The 24,079-nt window shown below is 35.3% G+C and overlaps 1 protein-coding gene across 2 annotated transcripts in view; it reads right to left on the bottom strand.

Annotated features, from left to right (window-relative positions):
* NGLY1 (N-glycanase 1) overlaps positions 1 to 24,079 on the bottom strand; it is a 57,609-nt gene that overhangs the window by 13,446 nt on the left and 20,084 nt on the right. For both annotated transcript variants that reach the window (XM_026006397.2, XM_026006398.2), the window contains exons 4-9: positions 18,293 to 18,458; positions 8,562 to 8,784; positions 5,699 to 5,820; positions 4,863 to 5,008; positions 2,795 to 2,905; positions 1,152 to 1,316 (exon numbers count right to left, since the gene is read on the bottom strand). In XM_026006397.2, coding sequence (XP_025862182.1) covers positions 1,152 to 1,316; positions 2,795 to 2,905; positions 4,863 to 5,008; positions 5,699 to 5,820; positions 8,562 to 8,784; positions 18,293 to 18,458 — 933 coding nt within the window. The remainder of the gene's footprint in view (positions 1 to 1,151; positions 1,317 to 2,794; positions 2,906 to 4,862; positions 5,009 to 5,698; positions 5,821 to 8,561; positions 8,785 to 18,292; positions 18,459 to 24,079) is intronic.

The following is a 24,079-nucleotide window of genomic DNA, read 5'->3' as shown; positions in this document are numbered from 1 at the left end:
TATTTCTCACTGTACTTCATAAAACCCATACATATACATATGTATAAATACACACACACACACACACACACACACACACACACATACACACACATATATCAAAGTAAGCAAGGCTCTCTAAAATGTTTAAAATCCTGAACAGGCATTTCCCAAAAGAGGATATCCAAAAATTTAAAGAACAGGCATTCAGCTTCATTAGTCATCACTAAAATGCAAAGTAAAATCACAATATAATACTACTACATACCACCAGAACTGCTAAAATGAAAAAGACAATACCAACTAAAGGCAAAAATGTGCAAAATTCTCATACATTGCTGGTGAGAGTGTAAACTGGCACAACGGTTTTGGAAAACTGCTTGGTAGTTATCAACCAAAGCTGAACATACTCCTAACTCCTACTCTATCACCTAGCAATTCCACTCCTAGGTATAAACCTAACTCAAATGCATAAATACATTCACTGAAAACATGTATATAAATGTTCACAACAGTACAATTTTTAACAGTCAAAACCTAAAAACAGCTCAAATACCTATCAATGGTGGCATGGATAAATTGCATTTATACAATGGAATATTGCATAGCAATGGGAATAAATGTGCCACAAACATGCTGCAAAACGTCTGAGTTTTATGAAATAATGTTAAGAGAAAAAAATATTTACAAGAGTATATATATTACAATTCCATTAATAACAGGCAAAACTAATCTATGATGTTAGAAACCAAGATAATGGTTACTCTTAGTGGTGGAAGAAGTGACTGAAAAGAAACTCTTCATTGTTCCTTGGATTCTGATGGTCTATTTCTCACTCTGGTTGGTGGTTTTGTGGGTGCTTTCACAAATCTGTGAAAATCTGTTAAGCTGTACATTCCTGATTTGTGCATTTTTCTGTATGTACCTTAGTTACAGTTACACTGTACTGAAAGTTAACATAGAAAAATCCCATTTTAAAATGCCTTGCTAAGTCCTGCATTTGAATATACTATGTCAATCAGTTACTGGTTCTTTCAAATGTTTATTTTTTAAAATAATTACTCTAAAAAGTTAATTGAAAGGTTCTAACCAATGCATTTTTCTGTAGGTACAGAGCACAGTACTGGAAGCAGTCAAGTGAGAAGATTATCATGCTATAATGAATTAAATACCTCTAGACCCATTTCACCTCGGGCTACTCTCCAAGCCACTGACCCAGATATTCTTCCACCAAGTTCTCCAGGTTTAGGGGTTTTGGGAGATATAAATTCAACAAGCTCCACAATTATCCTCTGAAGAAGTTCTTTTCTTCTGTTTTCTGACAAAGATATTTGCCTCTGTAATTCATGTTTTAAAAAAAGCCATTAATATTAGGGAAATGTAGAGGTCCATCTCTAAGAAAGAATATACACAAAACATTTGTATTTTAACAGGATCTTGAAAGACAACCAACTTTTTGTTCATGTGTAGTTATTTGGAAAATAAGACACTATGGAAAACTTAAAATAATTTTATAAGCTTTATGTAAAAAAATAATTTGACAACCATATCCAACTCTTCACAACCTAGATTTTAAAATGGAGGTGGCAATTTCTGCTTCCAGCTACGAGAGACTAACTTATGTCAGAAACAACTATCTGGGCAGCCCAGGTGGCTCAGCAGTTTAGCGCCGCCTTCAGCCCAGCGCGGGATCCTGGAGACGTGGGATTGAGTCCCAAGTTGGGCTCCCTGCATGAAGCCCGCTTCTCCCTCTGCCTGTGTCTCTGCCTCTCTCTCTCGCTCTGTGTCTCTCATGAATAAATAAATAAAATCTTATTAAAAAAAAGAAAAAGAAACAACTATCCTACCAAGAAAAAAGTACAAAAGCCGTGCAAAACATTAAATGCAGACACCCATGTATACACACCACACCTGTTTAAATACAACAGAAAGCTACCAAGGTAACCAGAACTAAAGAAGCTATGATCCCAGGGAAAGAAATGAATTGTATGAAAGGAACATACTCTCTTTCCCTTCCAGGCATTTGCCAATTATTAACTGGTATGAGCAAAAGAGGGTGAGAAAGCAAGCACAAAATGATGGCTGCCGTGCTGAAAAACAGCAAAATTCTACAGAACCACAGTACTGTGGAGTAAATAAGCTGGAGTTCAGAGCCTTTCAAGGTGAGAGGCTCCAGTAAATACTCCAGATTTTCAGGCTAGGATCTCTGAAGGGCTACACATTAGAAGGTGAAATTCCAAAGAGACCGAAAACTTCACCTTGAATCTCAATCACTGAGTTAAGGGGATCTGCCCTATTCTAATTGCTTGCCAGAAGCAAAATTAGGTTTGGCTTTTAAATTATAAAAACCCTTACACATGTATAACGGTAAAAAATTTCAATACTACCAAAGGGATATAAAATAAAAACTGAATTTTCCTTTTTGAACCCCTGAGTTTCTCTTTTCAGAAGTACTCATTGTTAACAATTTCCTGTGCCTTGTTTCAAAAATTTCCACCCTTGGAGAAGTGTGTATAATTATATTCAAGACATAATTTCTTTGAAAAATAAAACATACTATATATGTCTAGTATTACATATATTAAAATTTTGTTTCTAAACTTTGGAAAAGAGATGGAACAATTTAATATAGAAAACCCCACAATATGTAAAATGAGTCCTCAAAATTTTCAATGAACAAAAAAATTATGATATTAGAATACTTTTGCTTGCAAAATAATGCTACTACTTTCAGAATTTCAATGGGTTAAAAACTGGCCATTCTTGATTATATAAAAACTTCAAATCTCTTCTTAAAAGTGCCAAATGCCCATACCTGTTTATTAAGTCCATTAATAGTTTCTCGAAGTAATTCTTCTTTAACCTCAGTTCTTCTGGAGATTACCTCATCATGTTTACAAGAATATCGCCAAGTGACATCAACCACCTCAAATGACAGAATACAGTATTTAACAAGATTTTAAAAATCAACCTTAATTTGCTAACTACCTAGAATGTATGTAATCCTTAAATAGATTTTTAAAATTGTATCCTTTGTTTAAAATTTTAAAACATATGCAAAAAAGAATGTACTTTTTATTCATTTTTTCTCTAACAGGTATACTCCCAAGAAAGACTGTGATAAAACGAGATTTTCAGAACACTCAGCTTTTTAAAACTTATCTCCAGAGTTGATTTCATAAAATTCAACAAATAAAACCTTGTTCTGTTTTTATTATATTAAATTTATATTAAAGAATGAATTTTTGACAAAGGTACAAAGACAATTCAATGGAAAAAAGACAACCTTTTCAACAAATGATGCTAGAACAATTCGTTATCCATATGGAAAATAATGAATTTCAAAATACACAGTGTACTATATATAAAAATGAACTCACAATGGATGATAGATACAAATATAATACTGAAAGTATAAAACTTTTTAAAGAAAACAGGATAAAATCATTATGGCTTGGGTTATGGAAAAATTTCAGATACAACATCAAAAAGCACAATGCATTTCATCATCTATATAAATACTAAATTATTATATGTTGTACATGTGCAAGTATATATTATATGTTACTTATATGTCATATAAAAAAGAAAAAAACACAATCCTTAAAAGAACAAACTGATAAGCTTGACTTTATCAATTTTATCTCTTCAAAAGTCACTGACAGAATGAAAAGACATGCCACAGACAGGGAGAAAATCTTTGCAAAGGATTTATCTGAAAAATGACTCCTATGCAGAATATATAAAGAATCCTCAACAATAAGAAAATGAACAACCCAATGAAAAAATATTGGCAAAGAGGATGTGCATGGCAAATAAGTACATAAGAAGATACTCAGTATCATTTGTCATTAGAGAAATGTAAATGAAAACCATAATGAGATACTACTTCATATCTATTAAAAGGGCTAAAATTAAAACAAAAAAACAAAACAGATGACCATACTCTGTGTTAACAAGGATATGGAGAAATTGGGAACTCTCACATATTGCTGGTGAGAATGTAAAATGGCACATAACTCTGGAAAAGAGTTCAGCAGTTTCTTAAAAAGTTAAACATACGCCTACCATATGATCCAGTCATTCTACTTCTAGGCATTTTTCAAAGAGAAAGGGGAACATATGGCGATATAAAGACTTGTGCCTAAATGTTTACAGCAGCTTTATTTCAAATAGTAAAAAACTGGAAATTACCCAAATGCCCATCAACAGGTAAGAATGGATAAACTATGGTACATGAATTCAATGGAATACCTAGCAATAAAAATAATTTTTAAAAAATATTTTAAAAAATTATTTGAGAGAGTGCAGTGAGCAAGAGAGAACATGAGCAGGGGGGTGGAGAGGGAGAGGGAGAAGTAGCAGGGAGTCTGACTTGGGACTCTATCCCAGGACTGTGAGATCCATGACCTGAGCCAAAAGCAGATGCTTAACCAACTAAGCCACCCAGACACCCCGATATAATAAATTATTGATACAGGAGAATAAATGGGTGAATCGCAAAATAATTATTAGGCTAAGTAAAAGAAGTAAAAGAAACCGGACCACACCCACCAAAGAGCATATACTGTATGATTCCATTTTATGTAAAGTTCTGGAAATGCAGATTAATCTATCATGAAAGAAAGCAGATCCATAGTTGCCTAGAGAGGGGCAAGAGGGATAACAAAGGGCATAAGGAAACTTCCAGGGATAGTGAGTATGTTCACTACCTTGACTACAAAGATAGTTTCATGGGTGCATACAAATGACAAAATGTATTAAGTTATACATTTGAAATAGATGCTGTTTGCTATATGTCAGTAATACCTTCAAAGCTGTCCAAAAGCAAAGAAATTATATTTCATTCTTAGAAAAAAATTTTTCTTTTGCTTATGCCTTACCTCATCCTTAGAAAATGCAATGACATAGGAAAGCTTCTTGCCCCACCCTATTTCATAAAGGAGTGGCTTATCACATACATCTTCACATGCGTCACAGTGCAGCCACCGCTGCTGAGAAGGAGAATAGACTTCTGTCCAGACATGGTCTACTCAAGTAACAGATAACAGAGCAACAGAAAGAAAGGAAATAAAAGTTAAGTTTATAAAACCCAAATGATTTCCAACAACTACATACAAACTCCTAAGATAAGTATCTTATAATAATTTGTAACAGTCTGAAATTTAATTCATAGGTCTGAGTATTTTGGGGCACATAAGACTCTAGAATACTTGTTTTAAATTTTTTTGTCTCTTTGAAATCCTTGAAAATGTTTTTGGAATATATCCTTTAATGTAGTCAGTTTTAAGCTTAATTGAAAATAACGTGAGCTATAACTCTAAGGTGAAATACTGAATAGTACCATCAAAAAACATCAGGTTTAGTCTTTGCTAATGTGAAGGAGCTAATGCCACTTTTGAAACTGCAGTCTCTCTTGACCTTTAAGACCCAGAACCAGTAGGTGGTCTAATAAAGATTATGTTCTGGTTATTGATGTTCTATATTTGATTGGAAGAGAATAGTAATTTTTAAATGAAGGTTTCATTTTATCCTAAAAAAAACAACAGAACCACAAATAAAAATCTGAGAACAAGGGAAACAACGTTTTTAACATTTAGATGATGAGTCACTTCTAAATAAGGACAATATAAATTTCACATGGCTTTTATTACATTTTTATATATATATATATATATACTGGGATTTAGGGTAAGTCTGCCCACATCATGTTTTATACCTGTATAATCCCAAACATAGCGAGCTTCAAACCCTAAGGCTCGGCAGCACAGTGTAAAACAATTGGCCCACTCGCCGCACCGTCCACATCTTGTTTCCAAAAGTTTCTCAGGGTTATTATACCTATTTTAAAATAGCCACAAAAAACTTTGATTCATTAACAAAATTAAGAATTTTAAACACTTCATATGATCTCTGTGCTGAATAGTATTATTTTTTAATTCCACATTTAAAAAAATTATTTTTAACTGAAATACAGTCGACATACAGTATATATATATTAATTTCACATTCTTATTTTTTTTTTTTAAAGATTTTTTTTTAATTTTTTATTTATTTATGATAGGCACACAGTGAGAGAGAGAGAAGCAGAGACATAGGCAGAGGGAGAAGCAGGCTCCATGCACCGGGAGCCCGATGTGGGATTCGAGCCCGGGTCTCCAGGATCGCGCCCCGGGCCAAAGACAGGCGCCAAACCGCTGCGCCACCCAGGGATCCCTAATTTCACATTCTTAAATAGTGATTAAAGAGTCTAGAATATATGAGGTGTTACGTTAGAATGTTTAGTGAAAAATGATTAATCAGTGGTACAGTTCTCGGAAAAAGGAATTAACACAAATAACTAATAATATATGGCAGAATGCAACCAAACCATACAATAGCTCAGATGTAGTGTTACGGGGCAGTGGTTGAGAGGAGAGCTTATATTTGAAGTGGGCCCTTCAGGACAGATTAGATTTGAACAGGTAGAGATTCTCTAGGAAATCTGCTTAAAGCATTAGTATTATTCTAACAAGTGGTATAATTAGCTCATGCATTTAAAAGGTAAACAACTTTAACAAACTACTCAATCAAGATTTTAAAACTTAGTTGAACTCAATTCCACTTAAAATACCTCTCTAATGATCTTTTTGGTCAAAACTTTTTCCTTAACTACTTAAAGGTGCTTGCTAATTTGAAAGTTGTTTTTTGAAAGATATTTACAGTGATGTTTAAAAAAGTTATTCCCATTAAAAAATTATCATAAAACCAGAGAACACCAAATTTTGCATACTGTGTTGAGGAGGATTTCAGTTGATAAGGCTAAGCAAGGAATGTGCCCCAGCTGAGCAGAGATGTTGGCTGTGAGCCTCTGGAAGGAAACCATTACATGAATAAACTGGCTTGGCAATGACAAGTTTGTCTTAAGCAGATGCTATTGCTTAAACTAGCTAAATTAAATTAATTTATAACTAAAGTAGTTAAGTAATTGAAAAAAGATGTAAATTTACATGAAGAAGTAATAATGGCAGAATTAGAGCATCCTTTGCCTCTTCTATATACGTGTGCCAAGCTGAATGACCAGCTTAGCCTAGAATTAATAGCGTTCATTATCCCAACTCTATACAGAGAACAGCTAACAGTAAAACAAGTATCTTTGTTAGCCTGTGCTCCTCCACAGTGCATTATCAGTTTATATCTAATTGCCTAAAAAAGGGGCAGCTCAGGTGGTTCAGCGGTTTAGTGCCGCCTTCAGCCCAGGGTGTGAACCTGGAGACCCGGGATGGAGTCCCACATCAGGCTCCCTGCATGGAGCCTGCTTCTCCCTCTGCCTGTGTCTCTGCCTCTCTCTGTCTCTAGTAAATAAATTAAAAAAAAATTGCCTAAAAAAGTTTAGGAGGAAAGAGATTTATATATATATATTTCTACTTTCCAATCTTTACAAAATTACTGTGCAAATGTACGCTGAATGAAAAAACAACTTGGACTAATTTTATATAATTACTGGATATTGGATTCTGTATATTCTATATTCTATATTGTATATGTCATAGGACTGGTACCCAGTTTTGTCCTAGTTAGGATAAAACGGAGTCCCTGAGCTCCAAAAATTAGGAATTTCAAATACTTGGTATCTTTTCTTGACTGATGATACAAAATTTTTAAATATTGTCAATTGAAAAAATCTGATAAGAGGTTTACGAATTAAAATATGAAAAACGTTAATTGAAAAGTTCAAACTTCTTTAGTTTAAAATTTAGATAATGGGGTGCCTGGGTTGCTCAGCTGGTTAAACGTCTGCCATCTGCCTTCTGTTTTCGGCTCAGGTCAAGATCCCAGGGTCCTGGGATCAAGGCCCAAGGTCAGGCTTCTCTGCTCAGCGAGGAGTCTGCTTCTCCCTCTGCCTCTGCCCCTCCTCCCTGCTCATTCTCTCTCTCCTTCTCAAATAAATAAATAAAATTAAAGACAAATAAAATTCAGATAATGAAGATATGTTAAGTTGGGTGGAGGAGGCACCTGATTAAAAAGAAAATAAAATAATATGATGGTACTAGACTTCTATCTTCCTTATTACCATTTAATGATTATTTTAAGCAGAGCGCTGTGTTTACTATCATGATTTATCAATATTATTAATGTTGCTAGTGTTATTTTTATGTGCTATCAATCATTATTAAAGTTACCAGAAAATTAAAAGTTACATAATTAAAAGAGCAATACAGGATTTACAGTATTAAATGTGCTCAGACTACACTCAATTTATATTCTACAGCAAGAATAAACAAACTTCTCCTATAAAAAGGCAGTAATTATTTTAGACTTTGCAGGCCATATGGCCTCTGTTACCAGTATTCAACCCTGCCACTGGAATGTAAAAAGAATTATAGACCATAATAAGCACACAAATCAGCATAAATGTGTTCCAATAAAGCTTTATTTACAAAAATAGGATGTGGTCTGGATTTAGCCTGCCAGCTATAGCTTGCTGACCTCTGTCCTAGAGAAATATATTTCTAATAATTAAAAAGTTCATTTAATAAAAATCATTTTCTAACCATTCCATTAAGAGATCACTCTAACTTTACTGTCCAGTGGACACCCACCTTGGGAATCGATTGCTGAACTGGCACACATCACAGTAATGGTCTTCTACTCTGTTTGCACCCCATTTCATCTCATCATCATTGGGAAATAATGATTCACCTCTAGACTTAGTCTGGCCACCACATTTGCTGCACAAAATGTCATTCACCCATTGAAAAAATTCTTCCTTAAACCAGTGTAAAAGCTCCAGCAGAAGAAAATCCTCATCACTTACTTTAGTACCTAAGAAGTTAAAGCACAGTCAAGTTAAGATCTAAAGCTGACAAAAGCTAAAAATAGTACACATATTTTATTGACTATGGAACTGAAATATATGAAAATAGAAGATCTAAAAGGTTTTCACAAATATGATGCAAGAAAAGAACTGTCAAAAAAACACAAAAAAACAAAACTGTAAGCATATTGTGAACCAGGCTGAAATACGACATAATATTTATATTTATAGCAGTAAACATTTACCACTCTCTAACCTCTAACCAACATTATATACTAACAAGTGAGCTGAATATGATAACCTCTTGGGAAACTATGGTCAATGTGTAATTGATCTTGAAACACAGGGAGGTTAAAAAAATCAGTCTAATTTTTAAAAATATTTAAAAAGAACTATAGTCAACTTGTTACCAGGTATATACACAAGTAAACAAGAAATAATCACGAAATCACAAACAGAAATCACAGAATTCCAGACACCTAAAAAAAAAAAAAATCAACCTATCAGCTTTTCTATCAGTTTTTTAACTATACAATATTATCCATCTGTGAATACTCACCACAAATCACCTAAAATACAACAATGTCTGCACAGTATAAAACAACCTAGCAAGTAAGTGTGGCTTCTAATATTATAATATTGTATCTATTTATCAAATAAAAAGATGTCTCTTGGCCATATTCAAGACTGGTATGTCTGGGAAGAAGAGAAGGAGAGGAGAAAAGAATCTAGGAGATACCAGGAGTTCTCATCTCTTTCATGTTTTATTATTAAGAGGTGATTATAGAACATATATATGAAGGAAATATATGGCATAATGTTAAGATCTAGTAAAGTTTAATGCTGGTCATAGGTGTTTGATACATTATACTCTATTTCTATACTCATACTCAATTTTTTTGATATAGTTCAAAATGAAAATAATTATACTAGAAAAAAACTAGAGAATATAAAGCCTGGAAATATATTATGTTCCTGGATGGGAAAACAATATTCTAAAGTTAATTCTCTATTAATTAATCTGTAATTTAATGCAAACCCCAAAACAATCATAAAGCAATTTAAAAAGTATTTAATTTACAAATGTATTTAATTAAAACTTTATAAAATAATTTTTCATAAAATTTGACTAAGAACTATACGATAAATTCATCTAGTACATGTAAAATACATTAAAGAATTCTAATAATTAGAAGTTGTGATATTAGTGAAGAACAAAGCAGATCACTGAAACAAAAGAATGACTCCTGAAAGACTTCTGAGTGATACATAGTATCTAATGAAGTTAGCCTTTCAAAGTTCTAAGAGGATGGACTGTTCAATAAATGATTTAGGGACAATATAAAATACTATATTGAGAGAAGGAATAGTATAAAGGTAATAGAAGTTACAAAAGAATCTGTTTATGACTTTGTGGTAGGAAAAGGCCTTCTTAAGCAAGATGCAGACTGTGAAATCAATAACGGGGAAAAATACACTTTCTTATATTAAAATTAAGCTTACAAATTTCAAAAGATACATTAAATGAAATTAAACGAAGAACACTGGGAGAAAAAAAAATGTAACATGTCTAACAAAGAAAAGATCCAGAATATAAAGAACCTCTATAAATTGGTAAGCATATTAGCAAACCCATTAGAAAATTTCAAAGTCCATAAAAGAAGTCTAATAATTTCATTAAGTGGAAATAAATATTCTTGGACACTTCTGATGTAAATTGAAAGGCAATTTGTTTGACAGGATCCTTTACAGTGTTAAATACCACATACCCTTGACATTTTTATGTTTCTCTCCCAGAAACGCTTGTGCATATATACCACAAGACATGCTCTACAAGAATTCTCACTGCAGAAGCATTTAAAATGGATATAAATGATAAGTAATCTCAATGTGTATTGATAGGGAACTGTAAAATAACAGTATATGCATACTATAGAACACTATGGAGAGTTAAAAAGATTTCTAAAATAAATTAGTAAATGAAAAACACCAAGAAACTGAAGATCTATGTTGCGATTAGTTTTATGTAAACTCACGCTATTTTTACAGGTAACTATTTATGGGTGTAAATACATAAGAAAAGATATGAAAAGGAACATATCACACAATAATAGCTGTTACCTATGGAAGGGGTGTAGTACCGATTAGCAGGAAGAGTTTAGCTTTTCTCATGAGATTAAGGTTCATATTAGATTAAAAATGAACTTTAGAAAATACAGCACTGCCCCCCTTCTTCTCCATTAAGTACCTAAAGCAGAGTAATCTTTTTAAAAATGCAATATTGTATCACTCAAAACCCTCCAATGGGTTTCTATCTCACTAGGATACAATCCAAAGTCTTTACTCTTACTCTTTCTTACCACAATTGGTCTCCTCTGGTAGGCTGAAAAATGGTCTACCAAAAGATATCCACATTCTAACCCCTGGAGTCTATAACTGTTACCAAATACAGAAAAAAAAGAAGCACTTGCAGCCTTTAAAGCTATTATGAAGTTAAGAATTTGAAAACGGGGGATTATACTGGATTATCTGGGTAGACCCTAAATGCATACAATCTTAGAAGACGGAAGCAGAGGGAAATTTTACACATACCCACAAACACACACACAGAAGGCAACGTGATAGCAGAACAGAGAGAGATAGTGTGGCCTTGTTAACATCATTTCAGCCCAGTGATACTGAATATGGACTTCTGGCTTCCAGAACTGGGAGTGAATAAATTTTGTTGTTTTAGGTCACCAAGTTTGTGATAATTTGTTACAGCAGACACAGGAAACCAGTATACCCCCTTTATTTCTCTGATCTTGTTCATTCTGCTACAGGCACCATGTCCTCATCCTTTAAACATGCCAAACTCACTCTCACCTAGAGAAGCCTTTTCAGTTGCTGGTGCCTCTACCTGGAATGGAAATCACTGCTTTCCAAAGAAGCCTTTTCTGACAACCCTGTACCAACTAGCATCCTTTAACCACTCTCAATTCTGTTATCCTGACTTATTTGTTCTTCCTGGCACTTATCTACTTGCTATCTTTGAGTTATTTGGGTTTTTTAGTCTGTCTTACCCATGACAGCAGGGACTTTTGTTCTGCTCTTTGCTGTATTCCTAACACCTCGAGCTGTGTTGTCACACAACAGGTGCTCAGTAAATATCTGAATGAATGATGGACTAAAAAAATAAGTCTCATAATATTAGAATTAATACTGTTCACCAAATAGTCATTATCAAATTGGGAAAAGAAGGGAAAGGAAGACAGCATCCTTGTACTTCTGTGTTATATGTGCTCCAGACATACATTAGCGGCCTCCCAGTTAGAAGTAGGACAGAGAATGAGGCCCATCTGAGGATCAGTACTCCTTGATCAAGCAATATCTTTAATTATGGCTCAGAGAAACCCACGTGGAATCCTGTCTGTAGAGGATAAGAGCTCAGAAAGCTCACAGATACGGGGCTTAAAGGGAGGTTTGACTTAGATACTGAATTCTTTTTTTATTTGCTTTTTGGTTTTTTTAGATGCTAAATTCTGTGAGAGTATGGACAATGTATCAGAGTGTGAAGAGTACATTTTAAAATTATAAACAAGACTTCAGATTAATACATTTATCATCTTCAAAAATACCATGCAAATAGATTTATGGTTAACCTTCAGTGACAAAAATGAAGGTCTTTTTGTTGTTGTTGTTACAGATTTTATCGATCGGAGAGACAGAATGAGTGAGAGAAACATATGAACAGGGGCAGAGGGAGAGGGAGAAGTAGACTCCCAGTGAGTGGGGAGCCCGATGTGGGGCTCGATCCTGGGATTCCTGGATCATGACCTTAGGCCAAAGGCAGACCTTCAACTGACTGAGCCACCCAGGCACTGCAAAAATGTACATCTTGAGTTCATCCTATGGAAATTACAGACATTAGTGTGCATAAGAGGAAATGAGAAGAAAACCAGTAAAAACATCAGTACAGGTAGTCTCATCCTTATATACACCTTAATACTCAAGATTCTTCTCCCATGTCTTCATATTCAATTCAGTAGGCCAACATATATTTTATTTCACTTTTCCAAAATGACAGGGTTCTTTCCTCTTTACAAAAGGTGTTTCGCCTATATTTGGAACAATCATGACAAATCTTCTTCTGTCTTCCAAGCTAGAACTATGAAATCATGCTTCTCTGAGCCTCACCTATCTCTAACGGTATCTCAGTGGGTAGGATTGTCAGGTCCTCGCTTCTGCTTCAAACCAGAACATTTTTCTTTGTTCAGAAACCCAGAACAAGATTTACATGGGGATAAAATGAAAATAAAAAAATGAATGAAAGAAAAATCACCATTATATCTACATGTGGCTAGTAATGCCCTGTTTTCTAGAACCTCTGCAATCCCTCCTTTCCCCCTTGCCTTTTCATTCTGGGAAATCTCATTTACTTGCACAGCTTTACCTATCATCTTAAAATGTACATCAAGGCTTGACCTTTTAATAGAACTCCAGGCTTATATTTTCACCTATTCCAGATAATGGTCAGCAGGTACTTTAAACCATTTCCTTTCAAAGCCTGTTCCTATTGACTCCTCTAATCTTCTAGTTTCCTGAATTCAAAACTAGACAGTTCTTGACATTTTCCTTAAGCATATCACAGCAAACATACTCATCACCTGCAAACATTATGTATTCTATCACCCCAATAACTCACATCCATTTTCTTCCCTGCTGCCACAATACCCCATTCACCCTAATTCCTCTTATAGAAATTCTACTACTACTGTTTCAGCTGTTTTCTCCTTGCACTCCCGTTATTCTTGTTCATCTTACAACTTATTGCTAGATCAATCTTCCTTAAGCACACTTCTGATGTCACTCACTTGCTTAAAGCTTCAATGGTTAATGCTACTGAATTAAGTAATCAAGAATACTTGGCTTCTCCGAGCAATTGCTTTATTGCCTCTTTGCTAATGAGTACAGTTACATGATATTTTTGCTTAATGTTCAATCATACTAGCATTGCAATGTTAGCCTTACAAATAAGACATGTACATCCTCCTAAGTTCTTTGGTCCTTATTTTCTATATCAAAACTTTATTAGAAGTATTCTTTGTTGCATCCTATCTCTAGTTCTTTGGTGTACATTTTTCTGCCTGAAATTCAGTGTCAACCAAAATATGGTCTCAGCCTATTTGATCTCTCACTACTGTTTTACCCACTCCTTATGCTATACACAGCCAGGCTGTATTACTCATTGTTCCCCACATAGAGCCTGTAACTTTTCTGCCTTCATACATGCTGTTCACTACATTTGTAATAATATCCCTTATCCCTGCCTTAATAAGTCCTTTGGCATCTCAGGTTATTATTCCAACTTACCCTTCAAAACCTTTACAAAAAAAAAAAAGCTCAATCTTTAACTGATTTTCACAATACCATTCTACCAACCTGATATGTTCCTTCTTTCCTACTAAATCTCCATTATAGTGCTTTTAATTTTAAGTATGAAAGGATATATACAGAAATGTCAAAAATCATACTCTGATGTGAAGTTATAGATGGCTTATCTTACCCATATTTTCCAAATTTTCTACAAAACAGCCATGTATTACCTTTATAAATAGAGGGAAAAAATGCCAGGCAAATATCAACAGGGACACTGCTGTGTTTCCCTTATGGGGCTCAGCCCAATGACTCACATATAAAACATGCTTCAGTAAGTACCTGTTAAATAGGCATTTATGGAGGGATCATCTAAAGGAGCTTAGAACTTTAATGTGAACAGGGCCTTTGTGATCACATAAATAAGCATTCTCGTTTCATAAATAGTAAAAAAACTGTTAATCCAAGAAGATGGAAGAACTGTCTCAAGGTCTCACAACAATGTTACTGAATTAAGTCTAAGGCCCATTCTGGTCTTCAAAACAGAGAGAGATAGCGTGGCCTTGTTAACATAATTTCAGCCCAGTGAAATGGAAACAATAGGAAATGACACAATATAATATTATAATAAAAACAAAACTACCAAAATACAATGGGCAGCTAAATACCTAAATGACATATGTAAGAAGTGATTAAAAGATCAAAAAAAAAAAAAAAAGGAAAAGAGATACATAGTTAATCCCTCATAGAGACTTCTAGTTTTAGCTCTGACATGTAAAGAACTTAGAGTTGTCATTCCCATCATTATGACAACAAAAAACTGAACAAACCAAAATCACTGACTTTTCTTGAGCTCCTTAGAGTTCACAGGGCAAAGTATCTCCTGAAATCTGAAGAGACAGACAAATACAGAGAATCTTGGCCAAATACAGAGAATCACAACCAGCCATCTGCTTTATGGAACAGAAGCCACTGGAGTCATAAGTAGAAGAAACACTTAAAGGGTAATTTTGACAAATTGCTGGAGGCCGAATATGGACTAGTTTGAGTAAGAAATAAAATCTTAGGAGGGGTTCCTAACATTTTTGTCTGTTTTCCCTCTAAGAATCAGATTTTCTTGGTGAAGAATCAAAAAAGATCCCCTAATAGGTCTGAGAAGGAGAGGAGAAGGTTAAGATATACAAAGTATGCCCAGAGTGCTCTCTACAATTAAGGCCTTACTCTTCAGGGAAAGAGATTTTACCAGAGCCTTTTCTGAAGTGGGGAAAGGAACTTCCCTGACCCTAGCCACCTCTAGCCTTCCTATCTTGCTTAAGGGAGGGGCGGGGGAAGTTAAGAAAGACTAGGGAAGGTCACAGACCCACTAAAACACTGAGATTTAATCATAAGATTACAGAGGCCTTCTGCACCCCATGCTCTACCACTACACCAAGGCTCTGATGTAACAACAATGGAGTCTAATAAGAGATGCAGACCATATCTAAGGAGGAGTTCTTAGAAAACCCCAAAGACAATGGGGGAGACAAGAAGAATACCAGAGGAATGCTGAAGTTCCTGACATTTGCAGCTAACATTAAACACAGCCCAACTCGGGATCCCTGAGTGGCTCGAGGTTTGGTGCCTGCCTTTGGCCCAGGGCGCGATCCTGGGGTCCTGGGATCGAGTCCCGCATTGGGCTCCTGGCATGGAGCCTGCTTCTCCTCCCTCTGCCTGTGTCTCTGCCTCTGTCTCTATGTCTATCGTGAATAAATGAATAAAATCTTAAAAAAAAAAAAACAAAAAAACACAGCCCAACTCCTCTTTAAAGACATAAGACCTTATATAAAGGGCCTATTCACCTCAGCTCCTACTACCCAATACATCATGTCCAACTTCCAACAAGTACAAGATGTGTTAAAAAGCAAGAAAAAACAGTCTGAAGAGATAATGCAAGTATGAGAACAACTCAAGATTTTGGAATTAACCGGGGATCCTTGCGTGGCTCAGCAGTTTGGTGCCTGCCTTCAGCCCAGGGCGTGATCCTAGAGACCCGGGACTGAGTCCTACATCAGGCTACTGCATGGAGCCTGCTTCTCCCTCTGCCTGTGTCTCTGCCTCTCCCTCTCTGTGTCTCTCATGAGTAAATAAATAAAATCTTTAAAAAAAAAGATTTTGGAATTAACCAACAAAGAACTTAAAATAACTGATTAATAATATTAATAATATAATAACCATGATTAATAATATTAGGTGCTCTCATGAAAAAAGTAAACAACATGTTGAACAGATGGATAATGTAAATACATTTTTTTTGTCTGTTTAGAAACCTTAAACAAATCCAGAGGAAATGCCAGAAATCAAAAACACTGTAACAGAAGGGAAGAATGCCTTTCATGAGCCCACAGTAGATGGGACACAGCCAGGGACAGTCAGTGAGCTTGAAAATAGGTTAATAGAAACTTCCCAAACTGAAAATCAAAGAGAAAAAAAAAATGGGGGGGAGGGAGGCACAGAACATCCAAGGACTGCAGGAGAATCTCAAAACGGACCAGAACATCTAAGAACTGTGGGAAATTAGGCAGAGATACATGATAGCAAAATAGGATACCTTCATTTTGAAATACCAGAAGGAAAAGAGAAACAAAAATATTTGAAGCAATAATGCCCAAGAATTTCCAAAATTAATGAGATTCCAAAACCACAGATCTAGGAGCTCAGAAAACACCAACCAAGAAACTACACTTGGGCCTGTCATAATTCAAACTGCAGAAAACCAAAGATAAAATTTTGAATAAAGCTGGGGATAGGGAGTAGGCTAGGGGATGTAGGGGGGAAATCTTACCTATACAGGAATAAGGATGGGAATTATAGCAGACTTCTTGTCATAAACAATGTAGGTAAGAAGACAGCGGAGTAAAATATTTAAAGTGCTGTTGAAAGAAAAACCTCACCAACCTAGAACCTGTATCCCAGTGATATTATTCTTCAAAAGTAAACAAGAAATACAGGTTTTCTCATGCAATGAAAAAAAACTGAGGGAATTCATCTCTAGCAGATCTGCCCTGAAAGAAATATTAAAAGATCTTTAGGAAGAGAGAAAATAATATAGATCAGAAATATGGATCTACAGAAACTGTCAGAAAAAGGAGTATATGAGGGTAAAAAGAGAATCTTTTGTTTTTCTTATTCTTGGCCTAAAAAGTAACTTCTTTAAATAATAACAATAGCAATGTATTGGGTGACTGGAGCATATGATAGCAATGTTATAAGGATGAGAGGAAGAACTGGAATAATTCTGTTAAAATGTTATCTATACTATACATGAAGCAGAACAGTGTTTTTGAAGGTGGATTTAGTTAAAACATTTATTGCAAACTACAGTAACTGCCAGAAAAATTACATAATCCCCTAGAAAATATAGTACTAAGAAATGGTTTAGATAAAAGCTAATTACATAAAAACTTAATGGTTTAGATAAAAGCTAATTACATAAAAACTTAAAGTAAAAATGCTGACATTGGGAAAATTTAACAACTAAAATCCTAAGACTATTAATGATAATACACAAATATTATTGGTTGATAACACACAAATATTATTGGTTGATGGACGTGGTATCATTCTGAGCCATTTACATGTACTATTTCATTTATTTTTAAAAATCATCCTATTTTCAAATGAAGAAACTGAGGTATAGATTAAATTACTTGCTCAGTGATGCACAGTAAAGTGGCAGAGCTGAATTTATCCCCAGGCAGTAGACAGCAGTTGGTGAGGAAGAACCAGATAGCAGTGGACACTCTCTCTTTATTAGCCAAAGTGAGTTAATGGTCTATTCATATGGATTGATCTTAAATATGGTTTCTGTCCAATTCACATTAAAATTCACTCATAATACTATCATATGTCCCACAGACTTAAGTTCTACTATACCTACAAAATCTACATACCAATGATTAAATTACAAACACATATACTGAGGTCAAAAAATATATATATTGAAAAAGATGTGTTAATAGATGTGTCTATGAGGTACATGCAGTAAAATTTTACTATTGTACTTCTTAAAAATCAAAATAGAAATAGGTTAGGATTTTATGATGTATACAGCAAAAGGCACCATTTCAGTGTTTCTCTGCAATGATGTATTCTTAGCAATGAATGGTTATAAAAAACCACTACCTTTATCCAATTTTCTAGCTCTAGATAACTTTTCTTGAGATCTCCTTTTTAGTTCTTGGACTGGAATACAAGCCAGTGCTTTCTCCTGGAGAGCAAGGTTCTCATAGACCAGCACATGCTGAATGTTGGACCGAAGAACTTTTAGAATGACTGAATCAGTAGTAACCTAATAGAAAAAAAATACTGATTAGCTTTTCTCCATATGCTACAAAAATAACACATAACAGAATATGATGGTTCTATGATTTCATACATAAAGAAGAATGTATGGATTCACTGAAATATATCACTCAAAGCCTGTATAATATTATTTTTAGGAGATATTCATATCTAACAATCTAAGATATATCTATTCTTTTCCTCTGAATGTACTATTGAGGATATATTTAAACAGAGATATGTGGCGCTTGGGTGGCTTAGTCAGTTGGGTATCTGCCTCCAGCTCAGGTCGGGATCCCAGTTTTCTGGGGTCAAGCCCCACCTCGTTGGACTCCTGGCTCAGTAGAGTCTTGCTTCTCCCAGCTCATGATTTCTCTCTCTCTCTCAAATAAAGTCTTTCAACAAAACAAAAACAAAGATATGCTAAATTATTGATTACAAGTTTGGATCAAGATAGTGCTGAGAGGCGCCTACATGGTTCAGTTGGTTAAGCACCCCACTCTTGATTTTTGGCTCAGGTCATGACTGCAGGGTCCTGGGATTGAGCTCTGAGTTGGGCTCCACGCTCAGTGGGGAGTCTGCGTGAGGATTCTCTTTCCCCCTCCTTCTGCCTCTCCCCCAGCTTCTCAGTGGGGAACACACACTCCTGTGTGTAAATGTGCGTGCACACGCATAGTCTCTCTCTAGTAAGTAAATCTTAAAAAAAATAGAGTGCTCTGAGCAACACATCTGACAGCCTTTCCACTTCAAATCCCTATAAGTAACATAATTAAAAAACAAAACAAAACAAAACACTCTACATTGCATTAGCAAAGGAGGAACATTCTAAAGGGATGAGGACTTTTGATAAATTCCTGAAAGGAAAAATAGATACATATGGATTAAAGGAAAAAACCATGGCAATATGCTTCCTTCAAAAGAGTGGTTATACTAACACAAAAAAGGTTCTCAAAATAATCCCAAGGGCAGAGGAGCCACAGAATCCGCAGGGCAGAAAAGGGCCTTGAATAAACAGTGATCCTGGCTGGGCTCTGCAGGAGGAATCGCTAGACAAATCTCACCCCTCCACCACCATCATTCCTTCTCAACAAAGAACTATGCCTCTGAGAAGTGAGGGAGGCTGCTTAGATTCCCAAAAGGAAAGAGAAATGTCCAACCTCAGAACAGTTGCTTCTGGTATAGCCCATCTTGAAGCATGTCCTACCCCTCCCCACAGTTGCTGCATTCATAGAAGATAGGCTAGCAGATTTCTGACTCACTAGATCTGCAACGACCCATACTGTTATGAAGATACATTAGAATCAACATCAGAAGAACTAACCCTGGGGATCCCTGGGTGGCGCAGCGGTTTGGCGCCTGCCTTTGGTCCAGGGCGCGATCCTGGAGGCCCGGGATCGAATCCCACATCGGGCTCCCGGTGCATGGAGCCTGCTTCTCCCTCTGCCTGTGTCTCTGCCTCTCTCTCTCTCTCTCTCTCTCTCTCTGTGTGACTATCATAAATAAATAAATTAAAAAAAAAAAAAAAAAAAAAGAAGAACTAACCCTGTAGCCATAGCAGCAAGTCTATCTTCAGAGATTCAACAGTATACTGTATTCAGAGAAAGGCAACTATGAATCCTGGAAATTAAAAATTTAAACACTAAAATAAGAAAGTACAGAAGATGTCAAACAGTAGAATAAACATAGCTAAAGTGTGATCAATTAGAAGACTGAGCCAAGACATTTTCTGAGAATGTGGCACAAAAAACCCAAATAGACACTGAGGATAAATCCAAAAGTTTCCAAATTCAGCTAACAGAAAGTCTAGAAAGTAGAGTAGAAAAAAGTGGAAAAGAGAAACTTCTCAAAGAAATAATGAAAGCCAATTTCAGAGTTAAAGAAAGAGCCAGTATGAATGGGGGGATAAAACTAGGCATATAATAGTGACATTTCATAACAGTAAGTAGAAAAACAAAATCCTAAAAGCCTTCTATTTATCAGACATCTCAGAAACAATGAAGCAAAATCTCCGAAATTCTGAGGGAAAATGACTGGGAACACAGGATTCCTGCCCAGCCAAACTTAATCACACAGAATAAGATGTGTGTATATGTAACAGTGTAGAAAGTATATTGCTCCAAAATCTAAAATAATTCTTAGAGATGTTACTGTCCCCTCAAAATATAACCAAAGTAAATAAACAGATTACCCAGGAGTAGAAATTGAGATAAAAGTAGCAGGAGTGCATTAAAAAAATAAACTAGTAAGACCTAAATTCTGATTATTACAAATAATCATAATTAAAAAGCAAAATCTCTAACTTTCTCATAAACAGGATAGCAGGGAAGGGAGCAGAAAAAGAGTAAAAGCTTTCTGAGGTTCTTGTTATGTTAGTAAAAAAATATAAAAGTAAATATTTGCATTAAAAATTTAAAGGCAATAATAGAAGACTAAAAAAATATTTAACTTTTTTATTTTAAAAGATTTTATTTATTCATTTGAGAGAGAGAGAGAGAGAGAGAGCAGGAGCAGGACGGGGAGTGGTGAAGCAGGCTACCCACAGAGCAGGGAGCCTGATGTGGGGTTTGATCCCAGGACCCTGGGATCATGACCTGAGCTGAAGGCAAATGCTTAACCAGCTGAGCCAGCCAGGTGCCCTGATATTTAACTTTCTAATTTTTAAGGGGAAAATAATAGAAGAAAACTGTTCTCAATATAAAATAAAAATAGGAGAAAAAAGGGGAAAAAGCAAAAAGACACAGGCAACACAAAAATAAAATGTCAGAAACAAAGTTCAAAAATATTAACAATGATGGTAAATACGAATGGGTTAAATGCGTATATTAAAAGGTAGACATAGATTAATTTAAAAAATAAAGCCATTATCAAACACTCTCTTTAATGTTTAGGACTTTCAAAAGCTTGGGAATGGGTACATGAGACAGACACGGTCACTTTATTGTTTAAGGGAGGGACAAGCATTAAATAACGACAAAACCACTGTACTGTCAACAAATATTAAGTATGTGTGTGGGTCACATACTGGAAAAATAACTGAGACTGAAATAGTCAAGTCAATATCTTCACAAAGTACTCTATGGATACAGAAACTAATATTGGTACAATGTTCATTTCCTGGGAGTGTGTGTGTAGGGGGACACGCTTAGGAAATTATGTAGGATCAGAATAGAGAGCATGGAGAACCCAGAGGAAATGGTGGAGAGAGAAAGCTGGGGATGAAGCAGAGTTGATAAGCAGCTAGATCTCTGGTCTCTTTCACTGTAATGGGAAGCTATTAAAGATACTTAAGCAAGAGAGTTAAAATGGTCAGATTCACATTTTCGGAGTATCACTCTAACTGTAGCTAGAGAAAGGACGTTACAGACGACCCAAGGGGGGACCACTGCAGAACTCTAAGAGTGTTGGTGGCTTCAACTAGATGGCTTAGTAGCAGTAGAAAAGTGAATAAAAAATAATTTAGGAAATAGGATCAACAAGTCTTGAAGACTGAATTGTGGAGTCAGAGGGCAGTTAGGAAAGTAGAAAAATACATTAGGAATGATCTGTGGATTCTGAGTGAGCAACTAACTGACTCAATAGTTGAACTAGAAGAAAAACCAGGAAATGATTGAGCTAAAGACAATGAACAGTCAAGTACAAATGAACTGGAAAAAAGTACATTAAATTTAGCAGCATGGAGATCTTTAATGATCTTAGAAGTTTTGTAATAGTTTTAACAAGGAAAAAAAAGTTATAAGAAAGTTGTACAGCATAATGGCTTAACAGTACATTATAGAATTTATAAACAAAATGTATATTGAAAGAATATGCTCAAATATTTTACTGATAGGGTACATGATTAAAGAATGGAAGAAGCTTGCTAGACAGGTGTGTGAGAAGTAAAGATACAAGGATGAGTATAGGAGGCCCTTCCAGAAACTTGCTGTAAAGAAGAAATGAGAGCTACAGGACATGTAGGATCCAGGACATACAGGAACCAGCATGCTGCCTGTTTCTAAGGTAGAAGAGTTTGCAGGAAAGGTCCCTAAACATTAATCTGCTTGTGAAAAATACAGATTTCCCCAATTCCTTCCCTCTTTTTCTGATTTAGCCAGTCTGGGGTTACACCTAGGAATCTGAATGTCCAGCTCAGTCTGATGCTAACAGTCTAACCTTAAACAAAAACTGGCCTAAAGCAAGGTTTAAATGACAACAAGGAGAATCCCCAAGAGAAGAGGAGGTTCAAGACTGCACAGTCCATGTGAGATTCCACAGAGAGCAGAGAAGGGATGCAGGAACAAAGGAGGAACTGGCTTTTATTAAGAGTAGACACGTTTCTCCCATTTACGGAAGGGATGAGTGAACAGATGACTGAAGAAATTTACGATCCAGTGATGAGAAATCCAGGGTATTCCCAGCAGGGAGGAATGTGCTCCTTTACCAGAACTGATACAGAAACACACAAAAATAAAGATCTCCATTTTGTTTTAAAGGATTCTTACAACAATGAGGCACAGCAGTATTCTTGTTGTTCTTAAATGTAGGTTTTCATTTACTGAGAGGATAAGAACTCATTTAGGGAATTTTTACTTTCAATTTAATACTTCCAATCTGGAAATTACTTCATTCATTGTGGTTTTTATGGCACTCAAACAATTCTGAACAGTAGAGTTTATTTTCTTGCCTTATTTCTATACATATTCTTTGGCACAAATCCATAAATACTAAGTGATAAAAGTGAAGTCTGCCAATTGCGTGGTGACTCCAGCAGCTGGGCAACCAGGTACACAAGGCAGCAGTTAATTCCCTGAGTGAGCTGAAGTTATTTGGAGTAGGAACCGAAGTTCAAAAGGTGCAATCTGTCTGGTTTTAGGTCAAATAGGCAGTTTGCTTCACTGACCATACCTGGATTTCAATTATTTTGGTTTCTAATGTGAAAAATATTCAAGACTCTTCTAAGAAAAAATTATATAATATGTATATTTTGCTAAATCATGTGATAAAACCTGTGGAAGACAGATTATCAAATTCACTTCTTTAGTAAAAAAAAACCATAGGTCTTTAAGCCCACCAGTCTTCCTTTTGCCTTTAAGCAGCCTTTTGCTTTTGTGCCTTTTAAATTTAGAACCTGCTTTTAAACACAAAAGTTCTGTTTAATAATTTTTTGATGATTTAATCAACTTGGGACTTCTATCACTTTATTTCTTACAAACCCTTCCCTTTTTTTTTTCTATTTACAAAAGTAATAAATGTTGTTGCAAGAAATTCTCAGGAAATACTGAGTGGTATAAATAATGTGGAATCACTTGTAACTTCACCTTAAGATAAAATTATGGCTGTCTATGTATAGCTTTCTAGACATTTTAAAATGAACATATTTATGAACGTATATTTTTATTTTTTTTAAGATTTCATTTATTCCAGGGTCTCCAGGATCATGCCCTGGGCTGCAGGGGGTGCTAAACTGCTGCACCACGGGGGCCGCCCGAACGTACATTTTTAATAAGAAAATTGAAATATTAAACACACACACACACACACACAAATGTTATTTTAACTTTGGAATTAGTAGTTTACTGTTTTTTTCTCCCATATAATAACTCTTGTAATGCCAAAATAGACCACATCATTTTTAATGGAGGCTAAGAA

Source organism: Vulpes vulpes, chromosome 11 (assembly GCF_048418805.1).
Source record: "Vulpes vulpes isolate BD-2025 chromosome 11, VulVul3, whole genome shotgun sequence".
In the NCBI taxonomy this organism is placed as follows: domain Eukaryota; kingdom Metazoa; phylum Chordata; class Mammalia; order Carnivora; family Canidae; genus Vulpes; species Vulpes vulpes.
The sequence above is the reverse complement of the archived record's forward strand: the minus strand, read 5'-3'. Positions and strand labels throughout refer to the sequence as shown.